This window comes from Perissodus microlepis, chromosome 6, assembly GCF_051167445.1.
Source record: "Perissodus microlepis isolate ML-2025 ecotype Zambia chromosome 6, ASM5116744v1, whole genome shotgun sequence".
NCBI classification, from domain to species: domain Eukaryota; kingdom Metazoa; phylum Chordata; class Actinopteri; order Cichliformes; family Cichlidae; genus Perissodus; species Perissodus microlepis.
In genome coordinates this window covers 22,854,007-22,873,863 of record NC_140466.1, presented here as the reverse complement: position 1 = coordinate 22,873,863, position 19,857 = coordinate 22,854,007, and the positions used below count along the sequence as shown (strand labels likewise).

Sequence of the window (19,857 nt, the reverse complement as noted above, 5' to 3'; positions counted from 1 at the left end):
TTAATGATATCCTCGAAGCAGACAGCTCTGCACTCTTATACAGACATGCACGCTGCTTGATGTGCTCCCGGCGCTGCCGCGCTCTGCTCTGCATCTACTGAACAGTCAATCGCTGCGCCCTGGAATTAGTCTGCTCGCAGCCTGTTTACTTCTTTATCATTCACATCGTCTTCATTCAGAGTTTAAACTCTTTTTGTCTTAGCATCTCTTGTATGATATCATTAGATGAGCAATTGCAAAATTCCAGGTAGATACAAACAAATAAAGTCAGCGATAACGATGTGAGAGTAGCATATTGCCTGAGGCCCCTTCCTTCTTTGAGAAAGCAAAGAGACAGACATATTTACTGAAATGCAAAAAAAAGAACAAAAGGCAAAAGAATTATGAAATGAATGCATACACCTGCACGTGGATAGACATTTCAAATTCGTTAATACCTCATTACACCACCTAAGCACCATTGTCAGTGCAGCAGCAAGAATGAGACGTAGGAGGAGGAAATATTGAAAAGTTGGGATGGCAAATACTTAGTCTTTTAACTTTGCAGTATCGTTGTTAATCCCTGCAGATTTCAGTGTTTTACAGACAAAAGAAGCAATTCCGACTCCTTTCTTGTACGAAGCAGGAGGAGGGCCAACAAATCAGGGAGGAATTCAGCGGGTTTGTTCTGTTCATACAGGCGTAATGGATATGCATACTTATTAACCGTGTTGGTTAAATGTATTCATTAAATTCTTTTCACAGACTCACTCCAGGTCAGAGTTATAAATGTGTTATGGGCAGACAGTGACAGAGTGCATTTGGGATTTTGCTGTTTCCGTTGACTGCATGTTGCCGTACAGTGACGAGTCCTAACAGTGTCTCTGATTATGCATCCACTTTACTGCTCCTTTTCACTTTCACAAAGCGATTACTTAGCAAAGTATCGGTGACATAAAGTCAGCAAGCGGCATTCTTAATGCATGTCTTCAGAATATAAGTTTCACCTGGGGGATAGCTCAAACAATTTCCTTTAAAACTATATTTCCAAATGGTGCTTAGCCCCTTTTTTCTTGCTGAAAGGCAAAATGACTTTGGGATTAAGAAAAAAAAAACAATAGAGACAGGAGCAATTTGTCCAAAAGGGACACTGGAGCTGACTGTAAACTGAGCCCCATCTTCTACAAACTTTAGTGGTTGCAATACGTCATTGTTTTACTGCCCGAGTCCAGGAGATTCATGTGATTGAGGCAGAAGGCAAAAGGAGATCCAGTTCTCCTTATAAAGGTAAAATATGTTGGCCTAGAGCTGCAGTCAGCTTCTCTGGCAAGATTTCCTTGGAGTTGTTTCTCCTGCCAGCTTGTTTCTGTATATCACTGCCAGCCCCATTAGCGCAGCCTGTGTATACCTAGGTAGTTACAGTGTAGTATCTGGCACTCACTCTAAACTATATTAGGACTGAAATCTAGGCTTCTGCATGACCTCAAACAGGACTTGTTTACTTAAGCTTCGAGCCACAATCTGGTCCCTACTCACAATAGTTTTATATACCTTACAAAGACAGACTCCTAAGTTCTGCACACTTCAGCACAATATTTATCACCTCTAAGACAGCATGGGTCTATCTTCAATGGATTTATTGTTCTTTCTTTAGCCCCACAGTAGTGTGGCTTTTGAGATGCCATTGTGGGTCTGTCAGTCCACCGTAATGGTCAAGACTGTGATATTTCAACATGATGAATCCTTCTAACTTTGGTGCTTCGTCTCTACTGACCCCACTATCAGGTTAAAATTTCACTGCTTTAAAGCTTCGAACCTCTCGTTTGTGAAAAATCCCCATTAAACTTGTCTGTGCTTTTAGGGGGAGGTTATCAAATGTTAGTGCAGTCCAGTGCAAAAGCCAGCAATCACATCTTTATATTTTACCATACCACACCACCTTATTTAAAAAGCACTCAAAGTAAACAACAGCAGGACTGACTTAAAAAAAAACAAAACCCAAAACACAACATAAAAGACAAATACAGACCAGACAGTAAAAAGATACAGGGACATATAAGAACTGTAGACATTAACAATAAAGGCGTACATAAAAAGTGAAATAAAGTCACAGTCAACATCTCACAGTGGGTCGAAAGGCAAGAAATAGAAGGGTGTTTGTAAGCGAGATTTAAAGACAGAAGTGAAGGAGCTTGCCTGATGTCGTTTCACAGCTGCAAAAACTCTTTCACCTCTTAATTTGCTGTGCATCTTTGGAACAAGTAAAAGCATCTGGTCTGCTGACCTGTGTACAGTGTGTCTTTAAAAGCAGTGTACCAAAATACCTTAGCATGTTAGCATTTAATTCAAAGCAAGTCCAGCATTTTAGGCTGCTGCAAACAAAGTATTTGTACAAAGACTGCAGTATTATTTCAGAGGAATCTACAATAAATTCAAAATTTTGTCTCTTGAGCAACAAAAACTGAATTCTTAACATTTATGAATCATAGTGCAGAATATGTGAAGGTCTATTCCCTGGTTTTGAGTGTGTTAGCAGGTTGAAAAGTTGACTGCTATCAGCTCTGACAGCAAGTGATGACACAGTGCAGGACACATTGAGCTTCCTATTTTGTAAGAATGAAAACTGCAGCTAAATAATTGTTATGATAAATCATCACAACATCAAAGGAGGTTTTAGTTTTTACTTCAGAAATACAATAACAAGTGATTTATAGATGTGAGCATTTAAATCATACATTTTATGAACGTGTAAAATATAGTAAATAACATAGAGGGAAATGCAGAGAACATGAACAGAAACAAAGGCTTAGTGTTATGTTTGAAGTTCTTTTTAATAGTGCTTCTCAGCAATTGATGAAAAATTATGGTTTTGAAGGTCAGTGTGTGCTTTCCCTCACCACATTCATGTTCATGAAAGCGCACACGCACGCACACGTGCACGCACACACACGCACACATAGTGAGTTATGGTAGACATCCTGTGATTTGTGTACCGCACCTGCTCCATTCTGCCATCAGGCGTGCAGAATTGATGTCCTCATACAACTGAAGCTCACATTCATTTGTTTCAGAGCAGAGTCCACATGCGTCACATTTTTGTAACTACAGGAGCTGCATGTATGGAGGCAGAAAATATATACCATGCTGCTGGCTGGACATTATAAGAGAAGACAAATAGTCTGTCCAGCTTCTGCAGCACACACGGAAGGATAAATTACAGAATCGTTTGGATGCAATATCGAATATTACATATTTTACTGCATATGTTTAAAATTTCTTAGATATTAGATTAATTTAAATAACTTCAGGCTGAACCATCATGCAGTTTACTGAAAGCTACTTTGCAGCATTCGTGTAATCTCCACTTCACTGATTTCTGTTCATTTTGTTAATTTTAGCTTGTGCATGATGGAAGCCTATACTTAGTGGTCGTGACTATGACTGTGAATCCAGAGCTTACATTACACATATGACTTATTCTGAGTTTCAGTGAGTTGGATGAACATTGGAGAGATCTATAAGCAGACTTGACATTTAGTCCTTTAGTGACTCCTCTCTTTTCCTCTTTCTTGGTAGTAAATAGGAGTAGAGACATTAATTCTCAGTGACAAGCCTATTATGCATGACACAGGAAGTCTGTAGTTGCAAATTTTCCAACAAAGAAGGGAGGTCTAGATTCAAAGAAAAATCTGTCATGTTTTCAAGTATTCATGATGTCAGTTAAATCATGTGGTGTGTATTGTAAGTCATCTTCATACATGCAAATATAGACTTATCTCCACAAAACGCCTGTTTGAGTGTCCAGATTAAAAAAACACAAAGGGATAAAGGACCCTCAATAGTTTTCTTTTAAGTGTTGTGAATGATTTAACTGAGTCGGTATATATCAGAGTATAACATAACATGTGAAGTAGGTGTCCTGCTGTGCAACATTTAGACTCGGAGCGAGACATTCATCTCAGCTTCCCATTTGTTTGCAATTAATCGGATTCTGTGATTCCCATTTGATTAGTCTTGTATCCTCGGGTAATCTATAAAACTCTGTCCTGTTTGGAGACATCATTGATTCACAATGGACCAGAGAGGCTCCCCAGCTGAAGGGGGAACCGTGTGTCTACTGATGATGCAGAGGCATTTGCCTTCACGGGACATTAGCATTTGCTTCAATGAGCCGAGATGGGCACAGAACTGATGAGCTCTACTTATAGATGTTTAGCTCTGAGAAAAACAACCATGACTTACTGAAACTGCTTATGGAAACACAGCACAGACAGACACCTTGAACGTTAGTAGAAGGAGATGTAGAGGATGAAAAAAAACAGTGTCTATAGGACAAATTTGCCATGTTACAAATTACATTTTCATTTACATTTTAGGATGAGTCCAATCGCCTGATGTGGAGCTATTTAAAATAGTATAAAAAAATGAAAAGGTGGTACTGGATAGTAAGTAAAGTATCTTAATGGATGTACATCTGTATTTATGGATGAGGAATCCTGCTGAAACTTAAGTTTCCTAGACGTACTTTCAGCATGGATAAGTTTCTATGTGAGTTACCAACGCTACTTATTTAATTTTAGAACCAAAAATAAAATAAATAATGCTGTTATATAATTTTGTTCCAACTGGTACCAGTATGCAATTAGCAGCCCACAGACTGACAGGCTGTGGGCAGCTAGTCGGTTTGTATAAAAACTTCAGGCTGTAAAAATAAGTCAGATTTAAAATTAAATAAAAAAATTGCCCCACTTTGTGATTAACTAGCTGGATAATTTTGAAGGCTGTGACTTCTCAGAAAACATAGATTATAGTATATTTAAAACATGAACAAAAAAACTTTAAAGAATATGCTGCATTGTAGCTCATGTGAACATGCGTTGGCTATATTTACCGGTACACTTTGGTAGTTGGACTCCATTTTTAAAATTCAAAACTGCCCTAAATCTTCATGACATAGATTCAACAAGGGGTTGTAAACATTCCTTGTAGATTTTGGTGCATATTGACGTGAAAGGATCACACAGTTGCTGCAGATTTATCAGCTGCACATCCATAATGTGAACCTCCCGTTCCACCACATCCCAAAGGTGCTCTATTGGACTGAGATCTGGTGACAGTGGAGGTCATTTGAGTACAGTGAACTCATTGTCATGATCAAGCAACCAGTTTGAGATGATTTGGGCTTTGTGACATGGCATAGTATCCTCCTGGGAGCAGCCATCAGAAGTTGGTTAGACTGTGGTCATTAAGGGATGAACATGATCATCAACACCACTCAGGTGGCAGGTAACAAGTGGTTATTTGAGTTATTTTTGCCTTCCCAGCTGGAAGTTGTCTGCCCATTCTCATCTGGCCTCTGGTACCATAAAGCCAGAGAACTGCTGCTCACTGGATGTTTTTTTTTATTTTTTGGACTATGCTCTGTAAACACTAGAGATGATTGTGTGGGAAAATGCAGCAGACCGGCAGTTTCTGAAATACTCAGACCAGCACGTCTAGGAACAACAACAATGCTATATTTGAAGTGACTTAAACCACCCTTGTTCCCTATTCTGATGCTCACTATGAACTTCTGCAGGTCAGCTCGACCATGTCTACATGATGAAATTGAGTTGGTGCACTCTAATTGGCTAATTTGATAGTTGCATTAATAAACAGTTGAATGTACCTAATGAAGTGACCAATCAGCAATATCTGAGCCACTGTCTTTCACTGCTTTTCTTTTGTCTCAATATTTCTGTGTGTCAAGTGTAGCCTGACTTTGTAGCCTCAATTGCGATTGATTCATTCAAAACTAAACATTTTTATACCTTGTTTAGATTTGATTTTCTAATTTTCTAGACTTCTAAAAGTCTAAGAAAAGAAATCAAGGCTTTACTTCTCAAAAGTATTTCTTCTGTTTTCAGCCAAATATCTCAGACAGATTGATTCACAAGAAGCAACAGTGCAATCAAACCATTTGAAGAATCCTTCTCATTCTTGTGACACAACTTGGAGTGAGCTCACTTGTTTGCAGGATATTATTGTCAATACTGAGCTGTCTTTACAAGATTCACTTCTATAACTCTTCTAAATCTAATACTGAATAATACCAGTAATACTGAACACTTCAGATCAGCTAAGATTGATTTCTTAGTGCGAGATGGTGGGTAAGTAGTGACATATATTGACTGGGTAAAGAAATAATTATGCAAACTTTCCAATAATGATACCTGAACAACTTAAAGCTATATACTCACAGTGTAAATCATGGACCTAAGCAACTACTATAAGTGTACATTAAGTAATCACAATAATAAACTACACTACTTCACTATTGTGTAGATGTCATTGCATTACCAGAAGAGCTCTGACCCATCAGGCATAAACAGAAAGCCTCTGGAGGCTTGCCTTTGGTGTGATTATTTATATGAGCGCGAGGCCCTCTGGAATCATGTTACATTTTAAGAACAAAAATAGTTCATGACAACCCAATCTTTGATTTCTGTAAATGGTAAATGGCCTGTATTTGTATTACGCTTTTACTTAGTCCCTATGGACCCCAAAGCGCTTTACACTACATTCAGTCATCCACCCATTCACACACTGGTGATGGCAAGCTACATTGTAGCCACAGCTGCCCTGGGGCGCACTGACAGAGGCGAGGCTGCCGGACACTGGCACCACCGGGCCTTCTGACCACTGGTGGTGGTCAGAGGGCCACCACCAGTGGTCATAAATTGTATACTGAGATATTGGTTACTGATATTAACGAGCAAGTGAACATTTTGATGTGTTAGAAACAGGAGAAATGGGCAAGTACAAGGATTTGAGCGAGTTTTGCAAGGGCCTAATTGTGATGGCTAGTTGACTGGGTCAGCATCTATCAAAAGTGATCCAAGAAAAGAACAGTGGTGAAGCACGATCTGATATCGTCGTGTTGGTGTTGTTCCCACATCATCATGAAAATGTTGTTCCAGGTTCAACATTGCAAGTGACCAATCAGAATGTTGTGACGTCATACTTTTGCGACTTCGGGAAAAAACGCCGTAAAACAAAAAACTGTACTTAAGCTGCGAGAAACCGCCTCTGTCCGCCGATCAACGGACCCTGACCCTAACCCTGACCCTAACCCTAACCCTAACCCTTTAATAAACGGTAAGCAGAACTGATATTGTCCTTGCAACATTGGAATTTCATAAATGCACGAATGGCTTGGCGCGCAAAAGAATAACGTCACAAGAATGTGATTGGTCACTTGCAATGTTGAACCTGGAACAACATTTTCATGATGATGTGGGAACAACACCAACACGACGATATCAGATCATCCCCGTGGTGAACTAGCGACAGGGTCATAGGTGGCTATGAATCATTGGTGAACGTGGAGAGCGAAGGCATCAAGTTGGACGGCTGGGTGTGTGTGCATTGCTTACTTGGGGACTACCTGGGATGCACAGGGTTTCATCATGGCAAGAAGGCAACGCATAAGAAGCAGTGTGATGTTTTGGGGAATGTTTTGCTGGGAAACCTTGGGTCCTGTCATCCATGTGAATGTCACCTTGATCCTTCATGGTATATCTGGATCTGGAGATTGTAAAGACCAGGTCAACACCTTGGGCTGTTTTTTTTTTTTTTTTTACCTTCATTCATGAGGAGTGTTGGAGAATGCTGTTCTTTTTTTAGGAGACCACTGCCATGGGGGAGTGTGTTGTGATTAAAGGAGTGTGCTTGAACTAAAATGTTAACGTGTTGAAGAAACATCCACATGAATCCTGAGACTTCACAGCAGAACTTTGCATTGAATTTTATTCACTTCATCTGCCAATAGTTTTGATATTCTTCGATTGTAAGTGTGTATATTAAAGCAGCATCATGCACTAGTATTTTGCTAGAAGTTATCCTCAGTAAGTTGCAGCTTCCCACATATGACCCACAGTAGCTAGAATAACTGCAATGTCATCATGGATTACAGTTAAAGAAGTGCGCTACTCAAAAAGTGACAAAGGGTTTGTCACAAGCCTCACTATTTGATTTTATTATGTACAGTTCACTGAAGGATAATTTTTTAAAAATTTCATAGTGTGTTCGTTACAACATAATGGGTTGAAACAAATGTTCTATACTTATTTGAAATGACTGGTCTCTCATCTTCATGCTTGTAAGTTCCATCTTACGTTAGCTATCGTCCAATTCCAAAAGGCCTTTGAGTTGCTCTTAACTAATCATGCTACTCTTCCATTTGTGGCAACAAGTCACAGCCCACAATCAACACCTATACATAATTACGTAAATGTAATTTCATCTGACAAAAAAGAAAAATTGACTTCTTAACAAAATTGGCTGTGTGAAAATGCCCCAGCTGAGCCCAGGGCTTGTTAAAGCAGCTATCAATCTCCTCTTCTTCATTTCTGCCTCTTTTAGTAGCAGGAGTGATTGCATGCAGCATTCATAGCTCTAGGGAGGGAAAATGCGTTTCCCAGAACTGCCTGCACGGCTGTCGGTGAGGAATCTCAGACCTCGAGCATTTTTTTTTTTCACCAGAATGGACCTTGTAACTGAGTTTCTGAGGTGCTAGCCCAGGAGAGCTAACAACCCCCTAACCTTGACACTGCGGCGGGACAGATGAGGGGAAAAGATATATCTTGTATATAGTATCACTTGAGCCTTGGCCAGGTGCAGGTCATACCAAGGAGTGCTCATTAGCCAGTCTTGCTTATTAGCCACGGAAAAGCGGGGTGAAAAAGAGAGGCTGTCAGTGTAAGAGATTGCAAGGGAAAGAATTCCTAATTTATCCAAATCCTTGGCTAATCCAGTGGCTCCCTGTTCCCTAATCCTCTCTATTCTCACCACAAGAAGCAGAAAGGGTTTATAATAGTACAGAGGCATCGGGAGGAAGAGTAGAAATTTTGCTAGACAAGAGCTCAGATGAGAGGCGGCTGCTAAACGATGGGCAGTTATTATCTGAAGGAGCCACTGGCGTTGCTGGATGACTACTTAAGACTATTAATGGCAGCAAAATGCCAAGGTCAGACTGCTCACTTCTTTGACCAAACCTCCCACACTACATTTACATAATCTCTCCGGCTTTATATGTGAGTTGAGAGAAAGAACCACTTTTTTTTTTTTTAAATAATTCATTCATATTCAAAGGAGTTAAACAGTTTGCTTAAATAAGATGTTGGTGTTAACTTAGAATGCAGAAATTAGCAATTCTTTGATTTGTTTTACATGTAATGCTTAAATTACTACTATTAATAAGGCAAGTACTACAAACATTCATGTTTTCTCAGGCTGAGTATAGTAAAGCTTTGGCATTTTATTTAGCAGTGCTATTTTATATTCTAAATGTTTTTTTTGCCAATTACCCAGTTGAAGACCTGCAGAACTACACAGAATTTCCAATAGTGTCAAATATACTGATTCTATAATAATAAGCTAAATAGAACGTAGAGCTTTTTTATTGTCATTGTGCAGTTGCTTGCACAGGGAAATTAGGTACCAAGACCACAAAAGTGTGAAAGTACAGAAAACAATATACAAAGAAGAAAAACAATTTAAGTACAACAATAGAAGTACACTATATACACAGTGTATGAGTTACAGAAACATTCTGGGGGTGTGTACAAGGGCAATAATAGAATATAATAAATAGGGTGGAAGGGCTGTGGCCATTAAGGATGGGGATGGTAATTGCACATCTGATAGAATATTGCACAGAAACCAAAATATTGCACAGAAAAAGGAAGGACCAAAATATTTCACAGGGAATGGCAGCAACAGAGTCAATAGCAGCGACAGAATAAAGTCTGTTCACACTCTTAATTTGCATTAATGGTTCTGACAGGCATTAGGTAGAAGCTGTTCTTTAGTTTATTGGTTTTGCACCTGATGGATCTGAACCTTTTTCCGAAGGGCAGGACAACATTAGAGTAAAATAATGAATAATTTACTATGATACGTGTTATTTATGTTAGCATCGTGACACCATGTTGAGTGTGTCCTAGAGCCTGACAGAGCAGCTTAGTAGCTAAGTACTGTAAAAAAATGCATTGATCGTGATTAGGTTGCATGTATACATCAGCAATTTTTTGGCTAGCTGGGTGAGCATAAAGAATATATGGTTTTTCTTATACAAAATCCATCAGAAAATATATGAAGAGTACTCTGTTGTTCAAAAGTATTTTACTCTTTGACTGGGAGGGCCTCATGCACTGACAAGTAACATTTTTTTAATATTGTTTGTCTCCTGTTATTTGTGGTGTGCAGAAATTGACATTGAGCGCTGTGTCCGTGAGTCCATCAGCCTGTTCTGCTGGACCCCAAAGAGCGCAACATACCGACAACATGCTCAGCCTCCAAAGGTTGCGGGCGACAATGGCTTTGTGAAAACGTCAACATACTACTCGTCTGACTACCAGGACATGCCCAAAACAGACCTGGTGAGTTTTACTCTCATACACATAAATTGCAATGGGAAAAAAAGGTCTAAATTTAAAGTTGCCTAGCAATTGACTAACTTAAATGTTTTTAGCCTTGATGTACCTACAATACCTTAAGGCAGAGCTTCCCAAAGTGTGGGGCCCGGCCCCTAGGGGGGGGCGCAGAGCCATTGCAGGGGGGGCGGTATGAAAAGGAAAACAAAAACAAAAACGCTTGGACACTGCTACGGGGCGCCCACACAAACGCAAAGTAGGAGATGAAGCATCGCTGAATATGTTTCAAAACCAAGTTCATTCTAAGCCAAAGACTAGAAAATATGGTGAAGCATATTTTCCCTTTGGTTTCACCTGCACAAGTGCCGAGGTAGGTCTCCCCTGCAGAATTGATTTTCCCTTCGTCGGGAGCAGCGCTGGGCTCTTCAAATCACGGACAAACAGGATCCCACATTCGTGATTTTTAGTTCAGAAACACTTTTTGTAACGACTAACTACTCCTGACATTTTGGAGATACAAATAATATCAGGCCGTTTCTGCCACGATTTGTTCCCCCGGTTCAAATCACGGACAAACAGGATTGCAATTCATCTCATGTAAACAATAACGTGGCGCACAGCGTGACGTGAAAAAAGGCACATACCTTTGACGTTGCATGATGAACTCTGTATTCCTCGTCCACACGTAAACGCAAAAAATCTCCATTTTTGGTGATTCGAAACGCCGTTTACATGTGGATGAAACAGCTGCGTTTTCAAAAATACCCCTGTAGTTATGGAAGTAGCGCAAATTAGTAGGCCTAGTTTATTTTATTACTACCTCTAATTTATTGCTGATTACTTGTATTTGCTTAATTGTTTACTAAATGTTTGACGTGTGAAATAAATGGAGCAAAATATGGGTGTGTGATTGGAGGATGTGTTCGTGCGTGCACGCGGGCGTGCGCGTGCGCCCGGGGGGGGGGGGGGGGGGGCGCAAACATTTTTCTTGTAAAACAAAGGGGGACCTCGCAAAAAAGGTTTGGGAACCGCTGCCTTAAGGAATCATCCAGCCATGATATAGTAACATTTCATTTATATCCACAAAAGTTGTATTATGCATACCCAGCAATGGGCTAAAATGCTACATTTTTAGCATACAAAAAACATCTCATGCTCCTATTTTTATACTGTTCTCAGTGTGATAAAGTACATCAGTCTGCCAACAGCATGAACAGGCAAAACAAAGGGCATGTACTAATTAATTAAATTAATCACATCCCCTGTGTCTGCTCTTTTGCTGCCTTGTTAAGTTAATTTTGTAATAAAATACTAATAATACAGAAAATGTCTCATGGTAAAAATTATGTAAATGTAATTATATAAGAAAATACAGACTAACAATCCGCTTCAGTGATATATTGAGTAATATTATTTTTGTAGTAATAGGTCAAAATCAGTGTATGACTTGTACTTTTATCTGCAGTGTAATTAGGCTGTGAGTTAGATTTTACTTGTGAAAAACTTTTCTATGTTTCTATGATTCTTGCTACTTCCACACTGCATGAGAAACTAAACTGACTCACTTACTCAACATCAGTTGTCTTAACTAATCAGGATGTGATAATAAAGAAGCAAAATGACTCCAGCTGACCTTTTAACAAGAGTTGGGGAAATTATTCACCCCACACTCACCCACACACTGGCATACTTTGTAGCCCATGTTGTATTTAAGTTGCAGACCAGAGAACCATCCTTTTTTAATCATTACTGTCCACTCTGTGACATTAATGTAAAGGTTATCCTGTGAAATATAAAAGACATTATAATAATGTTTAAATCTTTCTATTTCCCAGACTAAGATTAAATAATTGGTATATTTCTTTATTCTTTTCAGCTGTTGTTTTTTTCTTTATTTTGTTGTTCTTTCGTTTTGTTTTATTGTGAGACAATCATAGGATGCAGGTTTTCTTTGTATTTTGCACATCATTTTAAGCAACTTGGTTCCCGACATGAACTTATCTTACCAGCACTGACAAATAGTAACATTTTGGCTACAGTGACTCAAACGGCAGTAGAGCAGTTTGACACTGAGCCTGAACCTCTCAGTCATGTCCATGCTTTTTTGCCTCTACACCTTGGACATGAAGTTGGAGCTCTTGCCTTTGGTGTGATTATTCATATCAACTGGAAGGCCCTCTGGAATTATGTTAAGATCAGAAAGAGTTCACGACAACCCAATCTTTGATATCCAGATTCTCCCAAAGTTATGAATACATTTTGATGCATGATTCACAACAGCTTATTTATAGGATTCCTTTTAAAATGTTGTTACAAACTGTCTTGCGGTATTCACTTATTGGGCAAAACATGACCATTGATGGGTGAAGTGAACAACACTGATTATCTCTGCATTATGGTACCTGTTTGTGAGTAGAATATATTAGGTGGTAGGTAAAGATTTTGTCAAAAATTGATGTGTTAGAAGCAGGAAAAAAGGCAAATGAAAGGATTTGACCAAACTGGAAAAGGGCCAAACTGGGATGGTTAGACTACTGGTGCATCTTCAAAACTGTGGCTGTTTTGGGGTCTTACCAGTTTGCAGTGGTCAGAATCTATCAAAAGTGTTCCAAGGAAGGAACAGTGGTGAAACCGCAATCTAGAATCTGAGAAATGTGCTGGACAAACAACTCTGATCCATGGAGGTCCCAACTCGCAACACGACTTAAAAGTTCTGTTGCTAACATCTTAGTGCCAGATACCACTACACACCTTCAGGGGTCTAATGTAGTCCATTCCTCGATGAACCAGGGTTGTTTGGGAAGCAAAAGGGAGACCAACACAATATTAGGCTCAAACCAAACTCTTTCACTTTACCCAGGAGAATGTGCTATATGTTATTTTTCTTCTTGGATATAGGAAAACACAGGTATGGATAATTAACATGAAACATATACACTTTAATATTTTATTACAGTTGTCTGATTGCTTGTTAATAGAAGTTTCTAATTAGTCAATCACATGATAGCAATAGTGCATTTAGACATGCAGACAAGGTCAACCTGCTGGAGTTCAAAATGAAGATCAGAATGGGGAGGAAAAGTGGCTTAAGTGATTTTAAGCATGGCATAGTTGTTGAAGCCAGACAGGCTGTTCTGAGAAAGAGAAAATATCCAGCTAGCAGCAGTTCTCTGGGCAAAAATGCCTTGCCTACTATCAGCTAGAGGCCAGAGGAAAATAGGCAGACTACTTCCAGCTAATAATGCAAATGCACTCGTTACAACCAGAAGAGCATCTCTGAAAAGACAACAAATCACATCAAACCTTGAAACAGATGGGTTACAGTAGCAGAAGACCACATCAAGTGCAATTCCTGTCAGAACAGGAAGCTAAGGCTAAAATTCACACATGTTCACCAAAATAAATAAATAATAAATTAAAAAATTGACTCAGCGGATTAGGCAACATTTTGCCAATTTCTGCTGCCACATTAGGGTGGTAGGGTCAGAATATGGTGTAAACAACATCCAAGGATGGCTCCATCATGTTCTGAAGGCAAAAGAGAATCCAACTTGGTACTAGTACAGTGTTCCTAAGAAAGTGGCCAGTGAGCGTATACCAGTCATGTATTCAAACAATTCACCATAAAAAGTGTTGATGCTTTTCTGACGAGTGTTTATTGATGTGATCCTGTGTTTCACGTGGGTCTTTTGTCTTTGTTTAGTATTTGTGGAGCAATCCTGTTTGCCTTTCACACCTGAATGCATCATGTCCAGAAAGCTCACAAACACTCTTGTCAGCCCTATCTGCTGTGTGCCCAAGTGATTGCTCTAATCTTTCTCATTCAGCCCAGGCTCATTTGTATGGGTGGTGGCATTGATCTCTGACCGCATCTACTCGTACCCCACCTCTTGCTCTGAAAACAGTCAGGCGTGAGTGTATTGTGTTGAAATGTCACTCTCATAAATGAAGGGACTGCTAACACTTTGAGTACATGCCAAACCAAGTTTACAGTCTGAATGGAGGGAAATTCAAGCCCAAATCTCTTTTAATGTTCCAAATCCAAAGTAAAACTCTTAAAATGTAATAAAAATGATGCATGCAGTCAGTTCGGCTGTTTCCTGGTTGTAACCTGCAGTTCCAAATATGATTTTCTCTGTTGCCCTCCTTTTTTTTTTTTTAGTAAGAGAGTAGGAGGCTCTGTCAGCAGTTTCTCAGCCCTCATAGTGAACAGACATCCATCTCACTCGACAGCTGCTGTCCAGTCAGCTTGGTCTGAGTGACTGAATAGGGGAAAACAAGCTCTACTTCTCTTCTCACACAGTTTCCTGAGGTTACTTTCTAACTGGGCCACTGTTGACACATACTTTTCAACTTCTCAAGCTGAGGAAAATTAAATTTCTTATTTAAATTTCTTATTATTATTATTATTGGACTTATGCATAAGTTTCATTAATACAGTGAATGTCACTGCAGACTCAGAACTTCACAAAAGTCCAACCTCTGTCATGGGAAAAATTTGCTGTGCACTTAACAACTTTAAGGATTTTTTTTTAAGTTTAGATTATGAAACAATTAGAAATGTGGATGTTGCAATCAGTTGTTGACAAATTATGTTATGTCTAAATTTTGACCTTCAGTGCTGCAGCATTAGCACATAAACTAAGTTGGTAGTTGTTAGGCAGGTGGTCATAATGCATCATGCCTGGTTGGGTCAGTTGTTAAAGTGCACGTCTAGATGTGTCAGCACAAATAGCGCAATAGTAATGATGGCAACTGCTGTGTCGCCAAAATTCAAACAGGAATTACGTGAGGAGCTGGAAAGTTTCCGTTTTGAAATCTTCTGTGGAAGAGAGTGTGTGTGTATGTGTGTGTCTGCTCTGTTGGGTATTTGTTGTCAGCGTTTTTCTCAGATCATGACCTCAATTATGCCTGTCTTTTCTTTGTCTGAGTGCAGATGAAATGAGATTCTCTTTTAGAAATTATGCTCAAACACCACAGACTGTCGGTTGATATGTGAGCATCCCAGCACAGTAATAATCATGTTCAGTCAAGGCACTCACTGACCTTGTCATCAAGCTTTCTCCAAGATGTACAACGCTGCTGTTCTGAAGTGAGTATATTAAGCGGCGGTGCAAGGGTGGGGTGGGCGTTGGCGTTTCCTTGTTTGTTTGTTTTCTCCAGCCTTGTACCATAACTGTTAGAGGATAGATGAGCATGAAAATCCAGTGCTGAAGATTTGTGTCTGCTTTCCTGTGGCTCAGGTTTAGGCTCATCACTGCCAGGCCAGTGAAATGCCAAAGTGTCATTAAGCCATTCTTGGATGCCTCACATTGCTCACTGTGACATTTAACTCACAGTGTGGTTGTTCATCAGCCCAAACCAAAGACGGGCTCCATATTAATTTCTATTTCTGCCACTGTATTGTATGTCTGTATGTCTGGATATACAGCAGTATTGTCAGGCTGAGGTTTCATTCAGTCGCTTGCATTTTTTTTTTGGGGGGGGGGATGATTATCGAAGACCAAACCACATTTTCTAAAGTAAACTCCAACCCTCTTTGAAGAACAGAAAATGTCTTGTTACGATACACAGCAATTTGGGCGCTCATTGTGACGTGCACAGGAGAGTTTGGCATTGTTGGGTTGTCATAGCTACAGGTCTGCAATCTTCTCTGAATTATAAAGCCTATGCTTAAAGGGCATTTTAATCCGGTGACTAATCTTTAAAAATCATTCCTTAAAAGCAGACTCTGTCCTTTCACTACATTTTTTCTGTACTTTTTGTTTATTATGTTTTTAGACAGTTTTGCTCTTTTGTAATCTTGCCTCTGTACACCAGGGCAGTGAATTTTCAGCTGTCAGCAAGACTTTCAGCTTGAATTTAAGGGGTTTAACAAACGTTCTGGATTAACTGTTTAGGGATTACAGCCATTTTTGTGCATAGACCCCATTTAGGGGCAACCTGCATGTGGCGAATAAAGCCTTGATTGATTGATTGATTGATTGATTGATTGATTGATTGATTTTTACAAATTTTTACAAATTAAGCAGATTAAAAGATTAAAGATTGTTGATTCCACATGCTGACCTTGCATTTGATTCCTTTTCACTGGAACTCATAATCTGAGATCCAAAGAGATGTTGATAAAAGTAAAGAAAACCATTATTAGGCTGAAAACCTCAAATAGATCTATCAGAGAGATGGCAAAAACTTTAAGAGTGATCAAATGAAAAATGTGGGCCATTATTAAAAAGAATGAATACACTAGAGAGAGACATCAAAACCACTGAAAGACCACAAAACATCACTAAAGTGCATGATGGCAGAATTATTTCCATGATTAAGAATAACAACTTCGCAACATCTGAGTTAAGAAAACTGTTGAGGAGTTAAACATAACATTAACATCTGCACTCTATATTGTCCTGTCTTCCTTCTCTCCCCCAAACCAGTTACATCAGATGGCCGCCCCTCCCTGAGCCTGGTTCTGCTGGAGGTTTCTTCCTGTTAAAAGGGAGTTTATCCTTCCTACTGTCGCCAAGGTGCTTGCTCATAGGGGGTCATATGATTGTTGGGTTTTTCTCTATATGTACTATTGTAGGGTCCACCTTACAATATGTGATTTGGCGCTGTATAAAATTTGATTGAATATACAGAGGGTTGACATCAAGTTGCAAACCACTGGTTACACTCAAGAATAAGAAGGTCAGATTAAACTTTGCTGAACAAAATAGCCTGAAAAGAAAAAAATATTTTAACAGATGAAGCCAAGATCAGCATCAGCAGAATGATAGGAAAAGTATGAAGGAGAAAAACAAATGAAGAAATGTGGTGTATCACATTATCTGTCAGACATGGAGTAGGCAGTATTAAGGGATAGTTTATAAATGTATAAATCAGGATAAATTCTGAAGAAATGCCCAAGTCAGTCATCTGATCTCAGCCTAGCAGAGCATCCTTTTCAGTTACTGAAAAACTGAAGGCAGCCACAGTAAAGACCTAGCAGACCTAGCAGAGAATCTCAAGGGAGGAAACACAGAAACATGGAGATTGTAGCCTGAAAAGGATTTCTGTCTAAATAATGTAATACTTAAAATAATATTACTTTGTCCAATTATAGTTCTGACTGTAATTCATAAACCGTTAAAATCCTCAAAAGTATCCACTTGAATCACATCTTGATTGTTTGATTTAAAATCCTCTGTGGTGGTGTACAGAGGGAATACTACAAAAGTGTTTCATTATCCAAAAACGTAGGCAGTGTAGTTACTGTATGCATTGGAAAAGAAGCAAACTGTCTTTGTGTGTGTGTGTGTGTGTGTGTGTGTGTGTGTGTGTGTGTGTGTGTGTGTGTGTGTGTGTGTGTGTGTACATCAACATATGTGCATCTACTGCACTTTGTAAATGATATATGCATGACCATTGCACCTGATTTCCTGCAGGACCTGCTCATACAGTGTCATCAGATTTTGACCTTAGAAGTATAGACAAACACAGTCTGCTTAAGCTCCTTATTAAGCATACCTATCAAACATTCACAGTGCTTGTGGGGAGTACAGGTGACGACTTGCAACTGAAACTGGCCAGGCAGCAGTAACCTCAAACAGGCAAAAGCAGATCAGACATGTCCAACATTCAGGGGGAATTTTGGACCACTTTTCCTTGCCAAACTGCCTCAGCTCAGCCACACTCTCTGGTGTGAATAGCTGACTTAAGGTCATTCCACAACATCTCCAAAAGGCACAGTTAATTCCCTCCTGCCGTCTATTGGCAACCCCTCCATAACCAGAGGTAGCAAAAACAACCCAAAGTCCTTTCTCCCTTACCTCTGGGATGATGTTATCATTTTGGTATACATTGGCACGTTTACACCATTTATGTGGTGCTGTGTTTTCAACTTTCAACCTTATCTACAAAATATTTTCTCAGTCCTGCTGTGTGTGAGCTGCCAAGGTGCTCTTTGGTAACCTTAGGCATGCAGTGTTGTTTGTTTTTAGAGTGTGCCAGTCTTTCTAAAGTCATGGGCAACATGCCAGTTCAATAACTTCATGAACAGAGATTTTAACCAACTCCAAAGATTCATTTTAGCCTTTAGCTGTTACTCTCTGGTTTTGTTTTGTTCTGATTTTTGTTTTTTTGTTGTTGTTTTTTTTTTTTTTTGTTTCTTGCATTTTCATTTTTCTTCCTTTCCCCCTCTGATTTAGCATTCTGCCAGTGCCTTTGGGTCACCTTAGCTGGGCATTGAGTGCTGTGCCAGGCAGCCAATCATTTCCATTAGGAGAATTTGTTACACTCTACACTGACAAATACCTGACCTCTTTGATGTGACCGTCTAAAAAATTTCCAGCTTTATGCAAATCAACAGTTTTTTGTCCTGAGATCTGATTTACATGAGCAGACGCTTCTTGTGAATAGCAAAATGCACATACTTTTTGCAGCCTACACTATGAATATTGCACTGATTGATACACTATGATAAAGAACAACACTATATTTTGTGAGTCGTTAGTTCATATGCATTGCGTGTGTGTATGTATGTATGTATGTATGTATATATATATGTATGTATGTATATATGTATGTATGTATGTATGTATATATGTATATATGTGTGTGTGTGTGTGTGTGTGTGTATATGTATATGTATATATATATATATATATATATATATATATATATATATTAGGGGTGCAACGATACTCATATCGATATTGAACCGTTCGATACAGTGCTTTCGGTTCGGTACGCATATGTATCGAACAATACAAAATTTTTTATTTGTTTTATCAAGTTTTCTTCTGAGGATGCTGTCTGTGTTGAGAGCTCAGTGGATCTGCGTTCGACTACTCCGCCTAGGCTGCACTGTCGAGTGCAGATCCACTGAGCGCAGCGCAAGCTAGCAAGACAGAAGCTAAGCTCGTTGCAACATTGCAACTGGCTCAACTATACCCGAAATTGAACCTCCCCCACCCTCATTCAGATCTGGTGTTTGGAACTATCATGGTTTTCATGACCCTGAAGGTAGGCGCGTCATGGACAAAAGTAAAACAGTATGTCGGATGTGCCACGCAATGCTCAATTACATTGGAATTACAATGGAAACCTCAAGGCCACTGGATATTTGAAATTGCTACATGATGATGTGTTTCCCTCTTTATGCACTGAAGCTGGCACGTTCCCTGAGTTTTTCCAGCAAGATGGTGCACCACCACATTATGGGTGCCAGGTCCGAGCATTCCTAGATGAACAGTTTCCTGGAAAGTGGATTGGTCGTCGTGGGCTAGTTGAATGGCCCCCATGGTCTCCCGATCTGACCACCTTAGACTTTTATCTTTGGGGTCATCTGAAGGCAATTGTCTATGGTGTGAAGATACGAGTTGTGCAGCACCTGAAACTACGGATACTGGATGGAGGGAAACACATCATCATGTAGCAATTTCAAATATCCAGTGGCCTTGAGGTTTCCATTGATGAAGAATGG

General features: G+C 39.4%; 1 protein-coding gene across 2 annotated transcripts in view; it reads left to right on the top strand.

Annotated features, from left to right (window-relative positions):
• tbck (TBC1 domain containing kinase) overlaps positions 1-19,857 on the top strand; it is a 51,734-nt gene that overhangs the window by 19,456 nt on the left and 12,421 nt on the right. For both annotated transcript variants that reach the window (XM_084931524.1, XM_084931523.1), the window contains exon 23: positions 10,228-10,400. In XM_084931524.1, the coding sequence (XP_084787650.1) occupies positions 10,228-10,400 (173 nt within the window). The remainder of the gene's footprint in view (positions 1-10,227; positions 10,401-19,857) is intronic.